General features: G+C 34.0%; 2 protein-coding genes across 2 annotated transcripts in view; both read right to left on the bottom strand.

Annotated features, from left to right (window-relative positions):
• Positions 1 to 529: 529 nt before the first annotated feature.
• Positions 530 to 1,485, bottom strand: LOC106688517 (mantle protein). The gene has a single exon (XM_014433011.2). It carries the CDS (start codon positions 1,483 to 1,485, stop codon positions 601 to 603), a length of 885 nt encoding a protein of 294 aa, XP_014288497.1. The 3' UTR covers positions 530 to 600.
• A 3,801-nt stretch (positions 1,486 to 5,286) lies between these two features.
• LOC112211575 (uncharacterized) overlaps positions 5,287 to 14,017 on the bottom strand; it is a 42,775-nt gene continuing 34,044 nt past the window's right edge. The window contains exons 6-7 of the mRNA XM_067047585.1: positions 12,844 to 12,938; positions 5,287 to 5,478 (exon numbers count right to left, since the gene is read on the bottom strand). Coding sequence (XP_066903686.1) covers positions 5,309 to 5,478; positions 12,844 to 12,938 — 265 coding nt within the window. The 3' untranslated portion in view covers positions 5,287 to 5,308. The remainder of the gene's footprint in view (positions 5,479 to 12,843; positions 12,939 to 14,017) is intronic.

Here is a 14,017-nt window from a genome sequence, read left to right as displayed (position 1 = left end):
TATAAATGTCAAATTTTAACTTGTAAGTTGAATCCACAGAATAGTTAGCAGGTATATATTTTTTAAATAACGATCTTAAAGGGATGTGAAAGTGAGTTATAATATTTTATTCTGGCCAAAGAAATGTAAGAATATGATTTACGAATTTCTGTAGGAAAAAAATAAATGATTTTTTTTTTTTTGTGCTTCTAAATGATTTATCATTTTTTCATAAAAATAAAACCCTTATGTACTGTTACCATATATGTATAGTAGTACTCTCATATACAATTACCATAATTTATTCAATTAAAAAAATAAATAATTAGCAAATGATTCTAACTTTTTAAAATTATATTGTTTATATTAATTAAATTTTTGAGTTAAAATATTGTGGCAATATTATTTATCTATAGTTAAAGATGAAAATACCAATAAAACAATATACAACAATACAATGGTTACGCATTGTAATAATTTAGTGGTTATCTACTAAGAAATATTAAAGTTTTCTTCTTTAAAGGTTACTAAGGTAATTAAGATAAAGTGATTCAGAATATTAAAAACAATTTATTTCCTTCATAACAAAATTAATAACATATCTTTGCCCAAATCGCATGATTAATATTTTCTCGAATGCCCTTCATAACTAGAAGAATCCTGGAATTGTGACAAACCTGCTGAAGAATGAGCCGATCCTCCGTAGTGTCCTAATCCGCCTTCTTGTCCTACAGACGACCCTGCATTCAGATGATGTTGGTATCCGCCGCTTAGTCCTGAAGAATGTTGTTCCTGGAAGCTGCCGTGGTACTCTTCGTACTTTGGGGCTTCGACTTTGTAGGGTACTTTGATCTCTACTTTGTACGGAACCTTGACTGGATACGGCACCTCCTTGATGACTGGGTAAGGTACTTGCTTCTCCACGTGGTACGGCACCGGCTTCTCTACTTTGTATGGCACTGGCTTCTCTACTGGCACTTTGACTGGAACTTTCACTTCCTTGTAGACTGGATACGGTACCTCTTTTTCGACGGGGACGTGAACAGGGTACTTCTTTTCTACTGGCACTTTTACTGTGTAGGGCACGTGCTTTTCCAGGATATAGGGTACTTTCTTCTCGACGTAGACGTTGTATGGTTTCGGTACTTCGACTGGGTATGGCTTGTCAATGGGCACTTTGACTTCGTAGGGGATCTTCTTCTCCACTATGTAGGGCTTGGGTACTGGTACTTTAACTTCATAAGGGACTTTCTTCTCTACGTAGACCGGGTAAGGCTTGGGCACGTAGACGGGGTAGGGCTTGTCGATGGGCACTTTTACTTCGTAGGGCACCTTCTTCTCTACTTCGACAGGATACGGCTTGGGCACCTTCTTGGTGAGCGTGATGGTCTTGACGTGCTCGAAGTGCTCATGAACCTGCTGCTTGGGCTTCTCCTCGTGATGCCAGAGGTCGTACCCGGCAGCTAGGCCGAGGATGCAGAAGAGGACTGTACTGGAAGACCACATTTCACTCGATGCCAGACGATGCTCTCTCAGACATTATATACCTAACTCCCCACCCTAGTTACATACCTAACTTTCATAATAACTGACCGTGGGTGAGGCATAACGAAGACGCTCTGGGCTCTGGACCGTGGTGGCTAAATTGGCCCGGCTGGTTGCTCCCGTGTCCTAACCGCCTTCGTCATTATCTGCCTTATCTCGATTCTACAAATAAGTTAACTACTGAAACTGATTAAGATTACTGATAACATTATCACAATTGCCTGTAACCTCATTGTTTTTGTTCATTCATTTTGCAATGGCTTCTTATGAAAACGTTCTACTATAGTTTTGGTAGAAAAATGGGTCACTGTTACACACATTAGCTCCCGGCTTCCTGCACAGTGACCCAGGGCTTCCTGCAGCCATCCTGCGTCCTGTCGATGAGTTTTTTGCCTTCTTTACAAGGAAGAGCCTTCCTTACCAATTAATAAATCCAAAACCATTGATGACTTCTTGCCATAATGTATTATTTACCTGTTAATTTCAAGACCATTCGGTTTTAAATCCACATTTTTAGACTAAAATTACGATTTAAAACAATACACCACACTATAACACCAACTATAATTAATACTCTAACGTTTCGGCCCTGAGGCCCTTATCAAGGAGACGATCTTAAAGTTGTTTTCACATTATTACCATATTACTTGTTACTCCACATTACTCTAATATTTTTGAACATACCTTAATCATTCACTGGTCACAATTCATTTAAAACTGTCTTTCATTTACAGGTATATTTTTCTTGGCATATAATCTAAAAAAACAAAAACCTATATCAAATTTTTATCATAACAGTTTCGTAAAATGGCTATTAACTTACAAACCACACAATCTCAGAATTAGTGGGTTAGATATTAGAGGTTTTTTTTTACTTGTCCCTGTAGTCATTATTTTTTATAAAGTTGTAGGCTGACTGTTTTAATTTCAACTTATTTCTATTGTTAATTACCTGAGGCGGTCTCATAATTATCTTAGTACTAACTTACCTTAGAAAAATAGATTTCGGTGTCCTGCGCTATATTATTCTCTTTAATTTTTTTCTATTTTATAGGACATAATAAGGAAATATGTTCATCGCCTATTTTTATAACGGAAGAAAAGAAACGTATTCACTGAACACTACAAACACCGGTCTAAAAGTCCAGAGCCTCTAAAAATAAAAAAAGAGAGAAAAAATAAAGAGAGAAATGTTGAGAATTCTTGACACCGAATGTTTTAACATAAGTTGGTAGAAAATGATTAGGAGATTGTAATGAAATTAACCTGAATATTAAATGATTATTATTTAAATTAATTTAAAAAATATTTTTTTCCAATTACGATTCAAACAATATTTTCGCACTATTGATTTCATATTAATAATGAACTGCATACCGGAGTTTCATTCGAATTGCATTTGCATTATTCATTTCTACTTCATGCACATGAGTTCATGACCAAGTGCATCTCATCAACTGATTAACATCCAAATCAATGAAAAAACCAAGGAAACAATATCTAAAAATAAACGGATCTGAATAAGAGAGCCTTCATACTATTTTAATCACAAGAAAGAAAACAAACACATAAAATTTATTTCAATTATTATTAGTAAATAAAATGTGAAAGAGATCGGAGCAACCTATAGTTGCATGGATATAATTAATTGCAATGATATTATAAGTAGTTATTAGCTTCATGAAAAATAAAGTTTCATTTCTTATATTTATTTTTATACGAAATATTTTTGTCTAAATGGCAATAAAGTTTTTATTTGTTTATCATTCAGTTTCATTAGAAATGAGTACAGTAATTTCGACGCATTCTGATTGTTCCGACTACATGATATGATAAGTTTGAAAGGTTTATATTACAAATGGTTAGGCCTAGGCCATTCGTTCTGAGATCTGCGGGCGGTGCCGCTTCGAATCCGGCCTGAGGACATCGACTTTTTCATTAAGTGGCGGGCCCACAAAATAAAATAATGACCCCCCATGTTTAGAATAGGTTGGTCACCTATAGATAACTAGGCAAACATCACCTTCGCTGTGAATTGCCTTAAAAAAAAAAAAGTTTATATTAAATCAATTTCCGGTTCGGATAACGGGAAAATAAAAAAAAAACTGTTTTAATAACAAATTTAAATAGATGCAAATTTAAATTTAATTAAACCATTTCAATTGAAGAGTCAAAAGTTTTATTCAACGACCATTTTTAACCATTGCGCCATTAATCGAGTCAGAAGTCAAAACATACCTCTGGCCTGTGTTCTGAAGTAAAGCCCAAACCCATCCTCAGTAATGGTTTATTAGTAGTAACAACAATTTTTATAATCAGACAAGTAGTTCCTGAAATTAACGCGCTCACGCAGTAAAGTTCTAATACTATTGGAAATTTAGTAATCAGATAAAAAATTATCCGTTAAGAAATCTAACAATAAAATTATTTTTACTGTGGCCATAAAATGGGATTAAAGGATCATTGAAATCTTTCATAAAACCCATCCTAAGAATTTTTCATCGAATTGATATAGCTGGCTGGCTGGCTATTATATCGAGCTCCTTTATCCTTCTTCCCAATGGCAATACATCCTTGCTCCTTATTTTTACCAGTCTATTAGACACGATAGACCTTCTTATATCACTCTTCCCCTTACTCTGCGTTTTTCCATAGCACAATATGTCCATCTTTATACGTCTGTCTGTTCCCTTCGGAATATCCTTTTTCCTTTTGGAACTCCTTACCTATGTCTCTTCTAGAGCTTCCTTTACATTTCTTTACAAGTCAGAATATGGCCGAAATTTGTTTATTTGTTTTTAAGTTAGGATTTGGTGACATACCGTTTACTTCTTTATGACAAATAACAATGGAGACTTTTAATAAGAGTGGAGCCTAAAAGAGGGGAGTCTTCGAAGGTTGAAGTTCAGGGGGCAGCCGCTGATTGTCTTCAACTCCCCTGCCCCGCCCCTGGAGTTCATCATAAGGCCTTTCTTTTTTGGCTGTACTTGCCCTTTAACTACAATTAAGTTTATAAAACATATATTTCAATATAATTGATCTTACACATGCAATAAGAAGCAATCCAACATTATTTTTTCTTGTTGTGCTTTATGAAGTTTGTCGAAAAATAACTATCGATTTCGCAACATAAACCCAGTTCCTTTCCATATCTAATAGCGATATAGGAGAACGCTGTGCCTTAGGTTAATGTTGCATAATAAAAAAACATGTAAAAAGTAAAAAAAAAAAAATGTAAATGAGGTAAGTGAAACTTCTGATTGGTCACCTTAATATTTAATTTCAGTTTCAAATTAATTTTTTATATTGAGTAATAAACACAGACAAACCGTTTCGCGATACTGGGTAGCTTGGACTGAGAGGATCTCAAAACTAGTATTTTCGTTGACAATTTGAATTCGTAATTTTTCATGATCGTAATACTTGCCTTTACTATGTATAGGTATGTGAAAGTAAGAAAGAATGTCCGGGGATATTACAAATAATGCTCATATTTGGTTGTCATCTAAAACGGATGAACCATAACAGGGGTTCTAAGGCTGACGATGGATTGGAAAGCTGAAAAAGAGAGTAAGACCTCCACTCCTGTGAAGAATAAGGACGGATGAAGTGGCGAAGAGTATGCCTGGCAAGGTACTGGCGTAGGAAGATGGAAGGACTAGCTAAGGCAGGAGTTTGGTTGTGGGACTCTTTACACTCCAGAAATATCTAATTATAAATAATTGCAACTAAGACATTTATTGTTACTACATATCCTTTCTATAAGACAGATCGATTCTGAAGGTTAATACAGTGCGGTATCTTTCTTGTCAACCTTGATCCTGCAGGTCCTCTGGTTGCTCGAGTGGCTGGCAGTCCAGATGCAATAAAGCCGGATGGTCAAGAAGTAGAGAAGCTCAGCGAAACTCAAGAGCGACGCTCCCAAGAAGAGCCCTGCTATACCTCCGAAGGATACTGCAATCAATTATAAACAAATATATTTAGTGCCCGTTGGCCGAAAATGATAAAACTTTATAGTGCAAGGAACCGAGTAAATAAGGAGTAAATGAATGCAAAATGTTTTGGAGGTTTGACATAATAAATCCCACCAAATACATTTACCCATCGTCGTAAACACATGACCTCTTGCCCCACAGTATCCTTTGATAATACCCAAACAGATCCATTACTTAGGACTACATCTGGACAAACGACTGACATGGAATCCTCATACAAGACTGAAAAGACAGGAGACTACTCGTGGATTCCGACTATTGCAACATTTACTAGACTAACGGTCTAAACTGCCAATCCATTACAAAAGACTGATCTACATGACTATTATAAGGTCTATCTGGACGTACGGAGTTGAGCTTTGGGGCTCAACTAAACCATCAAATTCCTCCCGAATCTAATCCTTACAGTCCAAAATCCTAAACGCTCCTTACTTTATCACGAATCAAGTTATCCACCAGGACCTCAATATCTCATAAGTTGCCGATTTGGCCAGAACCTGATACTAATCCTTCCATGATAAACTTCCCAACTTCTCAACCACCCAAATCCACTTGTTTCTAACCTGGCTTCTCCATCATTACCTAATAATCCTCCTAAGCGTCTAAAAAGAAGATGACTGCGAGATTTTCTCCTCTAGAAATGTTATTGGAGTTCTATCAATGGATAGATTCTCCACATGTTTTTATCATGTCACTATCTCACCTACAGCAAATTTACTTGTATATATTTTATACAGTTGTAAATAACAATAAATAAATTATTTAAAAAAAAATGACATAAATATCTGAACTCTCAATCTCCATATGCGACTAGAAGTTTACTTTATTTAAGAAAATTAATATTAACATTAATACCCCTTATGAGATATGGGCATTGGCTACCGAGACGGGATGACCGAGACTCTCTCGGGTTTGGTCCCGCAGCCTCAGCTGAGGTTTATGTTAAGGTTAACAGAAATGTCTGCCAATATACTTTATTTATTATTTATTTCCAAGCAATATAGGTCTGCAGCAGCAGTTAAATGTTACACATCATTCCGTAGCATCCAACTACTGTTAATAAAATAATTTATAAGTTTTACAATAAATTTACAACGTCCACTTGAAGGTTCCGGCATCTGGGTCTCTTCTGTCTGCAGGCATTTCAGGGCATTGTTCTTCTTCCTTGACGAAGATTGAAGTGGCCTGGCCCAATAATTGTACCCTCCCCCCCCCTCATCCTCCGATCTGCCATTATTCTAAAAAAAGCATTTTTTAAAATTATTTAATGTTTGTAGTTTTTAATAAAAGGGCGCGATAAAAATTACTCAATTAGTAAATAGACTATTTATCATGAGCCAGCATTTCGGCCAACTAGGGCTTCATCAGGAGTTAGGAAGATACAAAAATCTAAAATTATGTAAAAGTATAGGATGAAACGAAAGAAAAGTAAACTGAGGTGAGAATAAAAAATGATGTAACAATATGTAAAAAATTATATAAAAATGAAAATTCACTTTTAAGGAAAATAAAAATAAAATAAATGAGAAATATAAAAAATACAGTACACACTAAATGACTAAAAATAAACTAAAGTTCAAGAATAAAGGAAAATGAAGGAAAGTCAATGGATGACTCGAGTGTATTATAAACATCATGCATACCCATTGTAATGAATGAGTCCTCAAACTAAATGAATCCTTAGACTGAATGAGTTCTTAAACTATAGGCGAATTTCTTATGCGCCAAAAATGAAAATATATTACAATAATTAGGTCAAAACTATGAGTTTTTTTTTTCAAATTCCCGACAGGCCTGTACCAATGTGAGTTATAACTGTTTCAAAGCGAGTTATCCGCTTACAGATATAAATTATAACTAAGCTGTAGAGTAATTTTTTCCTTTACTTTTTTCCCATTGACCATGAATCTAATAAAATATAAACTTTTAATAATAAATAAATAAACGGGTATTTTAATATAGGTTTCGCCTCCTACAAGTAAGAAGAATATTACTAATACACTAATACTAACACTAACACCCCTTAAATTACAAATATTAGAAAAATGGCACGGCAGGTGGGTTGAAAGCTCTCCCAGTAAATTAAAAGAAATAAAACGATCAGTAAAACCATGGGTCGACATCCTCTTGCCCGCTTGAGAATAGGTCATACTCTCCTCACGCACTCTCACCTGATCAGAAAACTGCCAACTCCAACGTGCAAAAATTGTCAGTCCATTCTTACGATTAAACATATTTTTGAAGAGTGTACTCACTATTTGCCAACAATAAACAGGATAGGACTGACCCCAAATTTATCCGAAACTCTGGCAGATGAGGAAGCTAAAATTACACTAGTATTTGAATTTTTAAAAGCACATCGCCTTCATTATAAATTATAACTCCTCTTCGATTTTTATTTATTTTATTATTTTTTTTTTTAAATTATTTTTTATATTTTATTTTTCTATTTTTTATTTATGCATTTATTTTATTTTATTTTTACTTTTACCATGCCATATGCGTTGATGACCAGAGGGTTTTACGCCTCTAAGCAACAAACAACAACAATAACAATATTACTAATACTACTTTTATATATGTGCATCTTTTCCATTCTAAGTGGCTTAAAGGAGAGCTTATTTGCATGAGAACTTAGCCTCAAAGCTCCAAGTACATTCCCTAATATTTTTTTTTATTAATCGAAACAGTTTTTACGTTCTCCGCACTCCGAGTTAGGAAATTATTGCGCCAGGAAAAACTTACAAGAGATATTTATCATAAGTTCTTTAGTCAGTTTCTTCTTTTGGCATTATGAATTCCGTTGCTGGGTTCTTGACCCCAGAAAATAATAAAGCATCTCTTATTTCTGAGATATATTGCTTTTGTTTTTAGGAATTATTCTCTTCCGTCTCGTTTCTGGTGAAGACAATAGACGGAATGGAAAAATAAGTCCTCAAAGGAAGTAGATTCAGTATGTATTTCTGTTCTCTTGTTCAATTTAATAAAATCCCTATTAAACAGTAGTTTAATTAAAAGTTGTTGAATCTATTCCAATCTGGCAAGTTGCTTTATAGATAATTAAATTCTATTTTAGGGTGATCACGTTACTTCAACTACTCCACATCAAATGGAACGCGAAGCGATCGCTTGTGTTAGACATTTGGAATGATGTGGAGTTGCTAGAATTAAAACGTGATAAACTCTATCATACCAGTACAATATAAAAAGACCACGACCTTCTGTCTGTGTAGAAACCTGATTGAATGGATGCACAGTCGATGGACTGCACAGTTTTCAGGCAGTGCATTGCTCTTTATCTTAATTATGAATATTACAATTTAATTTAAATTTAATTTAGTACGGCTACAACCCATGGAGGGTCAGGGGTTCAGTACTTTGTACAGAAGTACTGTTACTAGACCAACGGCTGTGCAAGGAGGTGATTTGATTTGGTCAGAATGACGTTCGACCGCTAGATTTTTACCCAATCGACCTCAGGAGGGCTCCAAAACTCACAGTAGCTGACTCACGGCTTGCATGTAACAGAAAACAATATTCTTCTCAGCCGGATTCGAACTCGGGTCTCCTTAGAGTTTGAAGCCACGCTCTTTACCCCGTGGCTACCGCGCTCCCATGAACATTACAATCTGGTTATATATTACTGTTAGGTCAGTGGTTACATATCGACGAAAGACCAGGACACATCATCGGGGGCAAAACTAAATTGCATTACAAAAAAAAAAATTGGTTTCTGTATGATTGTCAATGGCAGGAATAATTCATTTCTTCTTTTTACCTAACCACCACTTCCTCATCGCACTGCAGTGATATTGACTCCCGTTGGTAAATATGAAGGGAGATCTCATGTTTCACGAAAGACAGTGAAGAAACTAAACGACCTGTGCGAAGAAGTCCTTCCACACCAGAGATGGGCGAAAAGTATTCGATTAACGAACCACGAATACATTTTTATTCATATTTTGCATTCGTGATTTTTTCGCTCGAATAATCTTTTATTCGAATAAAAATTCCGAATACTTTTGTATTAAAATGTTTGAAATATTATTTCAATGGAATAAAAAATTATTCGAATAAATATTTAATGGAATAATAATAAGATTTTTATTTCTTTAATTCACTTATTTTTTACCTTTTCCGATTTCTAATGTATTTTCAGTCGAGTAGAAAACGAAATGCTATCGATGTTAAGATCGCGTGTCAATTTGTTTTAACTTCTCTAATTTCGAATATGTTGAGGTAACTTTGTATGTTTTGGGAGATGCAGAAAATGAAAATGTTATCGATTTTATGATCGGACGCTTGCAAATCATTTTATTTTAACTTTTTGCATTTCTAACATGTTGGGATTCCTTAATATTCTTTCGGAATTGGTGAAAAAATAAATGAAATCGATATTACGATCGCGTACTTTAGAATTTCTAAATATAGTATAAAATATTAGAGTCCCCTTACGTATTTTCCGAGTTTTTGTAGTATATTTTTATTTTCTACAGATCTGGACAAATATAAAGATACTCAGATATGTTACTAACCGAAAAGTTAAAAGAAATCGATACACGAACATGCGATCATAATATTGATTTCAATTTCATTTTCAGCGTCCCTGTAAACACATTAAGGGACCACCGATATGTTAGAATTCTGAAAAATTAAAATAAATGGATATGCAAGCGTGCGATCTTAAAATCGATTTACTTTTCATTTGCAGAATCCCTGGAAATATATTAAGGTACTTAATATATTAAAAAGTTAAAACAAATCGATACGTAAACGGAAGACCTTAAAATCATTTTTTTTTTTTTTTCATTTTAAGCATTAACTGCAAACATACTAATATGTTTGATATCAGAAGGGAGAAAATAAATCGATACGCGATTTTAAAATCATAGAATTTGGAAGATAGCATTTTCATTTTCTGCATCTAAAAAAAAAGTATTTGGAAGGTTAATCGTATTTTTTTCCGAATATTAGATTAATCATGTAAATCAACTCGTGCATTCGGGTAAGAAATCAAGAATACAAATATTTGTTGTGAATGGAATAATTTTCGCCCAAGTTTCACACACACCTTATTCACCAAACTTATCTTCAACAGATTTCTCTCTGTTCTGAAATTTGGACATAAAGGCGATATTTTCGAAAATGATTTTCAGTTTAAAAACGCATTTATTTTATTTCTTCGCAAAATACTGAATTTTTCAGTTCTAGGATTCAATAGTTGATTACAGCACTTACTAGACAAACGGTCTAAACTTCCAACTCATTAAAAAAGACTGATCTACATGACTGTAATAAGGCCTATCTGGACATATGGAGTTGAGCTTCGGGGCTCCACTAAACCTTCGAATTACTACCGAACTATGTATCATTCCTTCCGTTATAAACTCCCTAATCACTGGAACCATTCCATTCCTGGCAATCCTCCGAGGCGCCTGAAAAGAAAATAGCAACGAGACCTGCAAAAGTAAAATGTCATGCCACTCAGTCCTGAAACTACCAATGGATAGTTTCTGAACACGCCTATATCACTCCATTTTAACTATGATAAAATTTACTGTATGTATTATGTAATAAACATTTGTAAATTTCAATAAAGATGTTAAAAAAAAGAAGGATGGAATAGTTGAGAACATGTAAATATTTTGAATAAAAATGTTTTGATTTCATAAACCTAGTTTACTAAATAACCTCTGTTGTTAAAACTGGCATTTTAACGAATGAAGTGACCCAATATCTCCCCTCACACACTAATTTCCACCTATCCACCAAAATGGAGTGAACAGTTTTGGAAAAAGATGAATCGAGGAAAATAGTTTTTGCCATGACCAATGAAAGTGATGAACGCAATCTGATTTTGAATTATGTATGAGTTAATGGGTCGATAAATTATGCTCTTATAACACTTATTTGACTACAGACCGACAGACAGGCACAAAACCAAAAATGTTACTTAATTACTAAAACGTATAATATGCTGGAAACTTTTCGCTTCTGTGGTCACTTTTTTAGTTAATTTTTTTTTGGTAGCGAAAATTGACTTTATTAGTTTGAAACCTTTTATTTTATTGTAGGATTTTCTATTTGACTAAATCCACAGTTACAAAATGTTCGTCAAAGGTTAAATAAATGTTTTATGTTGAATTGAAAAGCTTCCTCCCTTAATGTATTTTATTCGATACTCGGTAAAATTCCGTTGAATATGACAAATACAAATTGTCTCTTGTGCGTAGAATTGAGTTTGTTTAAACCAAAAAGAAGACTAGAACAAGGAAAAGGGAATTATCATGGAAAGTGATAAAAACAATCGACAATAAAGGGGAATAGCCAATTAAGGTTGTATGTAATGATTCTTTCACAGGTCCAATCCTATTTCCATTTTGTTTATTTGTTCGAGAATTGGTTTTTGATTTAACTTTTCCTCTTTTTCATATTTTATCCAATTTAGCTCCCTTTATTAAATGGGGAAATTCCGTGAACTGAACAAAATTCAGTGTACACATCGATTAACTCCATAAAACAAAGTTGAGAAACGCAATGAAGTACTGTATATTGTTTTCTAATTCCTGTTATAATATAAATTCAAATATATAATGTAGAATGCAGTGTAAATACATATATAGCTTTCATCTATCGGTATATAAAATTAATAAGTCAAAAAATAATCGTCGGTAACGGTACAGTTCTTGATGCAGATATGCATCTGCATTTTAAATCGACAAATGTTTTTACTTTTCCTCCCTTATTCCTGTATGCCAAACATTTTGGTCTGTTATGCTTTTGTAAATTTCGGGTCCATTTATCAGGATTACGACTTCTTTTACTTTTAATCAATGTGTTTGTTGGGAAATTTGTACTGTTGCAATCAGATGAATCCGGGGAAAACGATAAACGTCTTCTTGGACGTGACTTTCTGTTGATAAATCGTATTGAAGAACCATCACTGTTTTCCTCATCCACATTGTTATTAGTCTCACCCATCTTGATTATAACGGTATAATATGTATTTCTTTAAAAACAATCTGGGAATAATGTTGAAAATACCAAGAGAATATGTAGTCCATATAATTTTGGTGAAGTATACAATAACATTCAGCGTGCGAGATCACTGTTATACTAACTTCCGTTTGCATTGCACTTCTTTTCATCTGTTTGCCGATGTGATTTTGTTACCAATATCGTTGAGGGGGGGGGGGGAGCACCTGCGGCTGTTTTAAAAAAAAGAGCGATGATGCAGCGCCGGAACAAATAATAATATAATATAATTGCGTTGTTGAAACGATTTTGATTAGAGTATGGAGTTGATCACAACTGTGTGACTTACCTATTGTCGTGAGCCAGTCATTGGTGATCCCGGTCTCGTACAAGACGCAGTAGGACAGTCGGAAGAACACGTCTAAGATGATCTTGCTTCGATTCCTGCCAACATAAATAACTAACAAATATTTGTATAGTTAACTATATCATGGTCCCCGTTAATACAGGTTCTGGATACCTGAGCACTGAGGAATAAAGTAATTAATTCAAATATAAGAGGCATACATGGTGTGTTAAATGTAAAATGTTTTAAGATACTAAAAGTTATAAGCATACGATTGTGAGCAGCCTTATTTAAAGTCCATGTTATGTGATAAATAATTATTAATGATCAAAATTAATAAGTAGTTGGATTTTATGAACTCCACAATTTGAGTTAATATAGATCTTTCTTGGCGACCTTTCGAGGAATGGGATGTTATTTCTTAAGTTATACTGGGTGTAATTAAAAAAAAAAATAATCAAAAGATAAGAAACTCTTTAAGGAGACTATGTATGATATTTTTCTTATCATGGTTTCCTTTCGATATGTGAATTGGTAAACTGTCTTGAATTCAGGAATCAGTTAAACTATCTTTAAACATTATTCAACCACCTCTTACACTTGCTGAGAATGTTCTAAACACAGTTCAGCTAAATATGGCCTCTAATCAGACAAAAGTGAAGAAGAACAAATAAATAGAGGAGGTATTTGTTGCATGCAAATTATTTTAGAAAATAAAATAGCGAAAATTAAAAAAAGATATATTTATTGAAATTTAATATAGTATAAACAAACACGATGAGATAATGTCACAAATGCTTAGAACACATGATGATCTTGGGAACAAACCACCAGATCGCCGTACTTCAATCATTGATTTAAATTATTATTATTATTTTTTTTTTAATAATTTATTTATTGATATTTACAACTACAACTATTATACACATATATACAACAAGTAAATTTGCTGTAGGTGACATAGTGACATGATAAAAACATGTAGAGAATTTACCCACTGATAGAACTCTAATAACATTTCTAGAGGAGAAGATCTCGAAGCCATGTTCTTTTCAGACGCCTAGGAGGATTATTAGGTAATGAAGGAGAAGCCAGGTTAGGAAAAAGTGGATTTGGGTGGTTGAGAAGTTTATTATGGAAGGAACGGTATCTGGTTCTGGCCAAATCGGCAACATAT

Source organism: Halyomorpha halys, unplaced genomic scaffold (assembly GCF_000696795.3).
Source record: "Halyomorpha halys isolate HHAL.00 unplaced genomic scaffold, Hhal_1.1 Scaffold1146.1, whole genome shotgun sequence".
Classification (NCBI taxonomy): Eukaryota; Metazoa; Arthropoda; class Insecta; order Hemiptera; family Pentatomidae; genus Halyomorpha; species Halyomorpha halys.
Note: the sequence above shows the minus strand (reverse complement) of the source record. Positions and strands in the feature narration are given on the sequence as shown.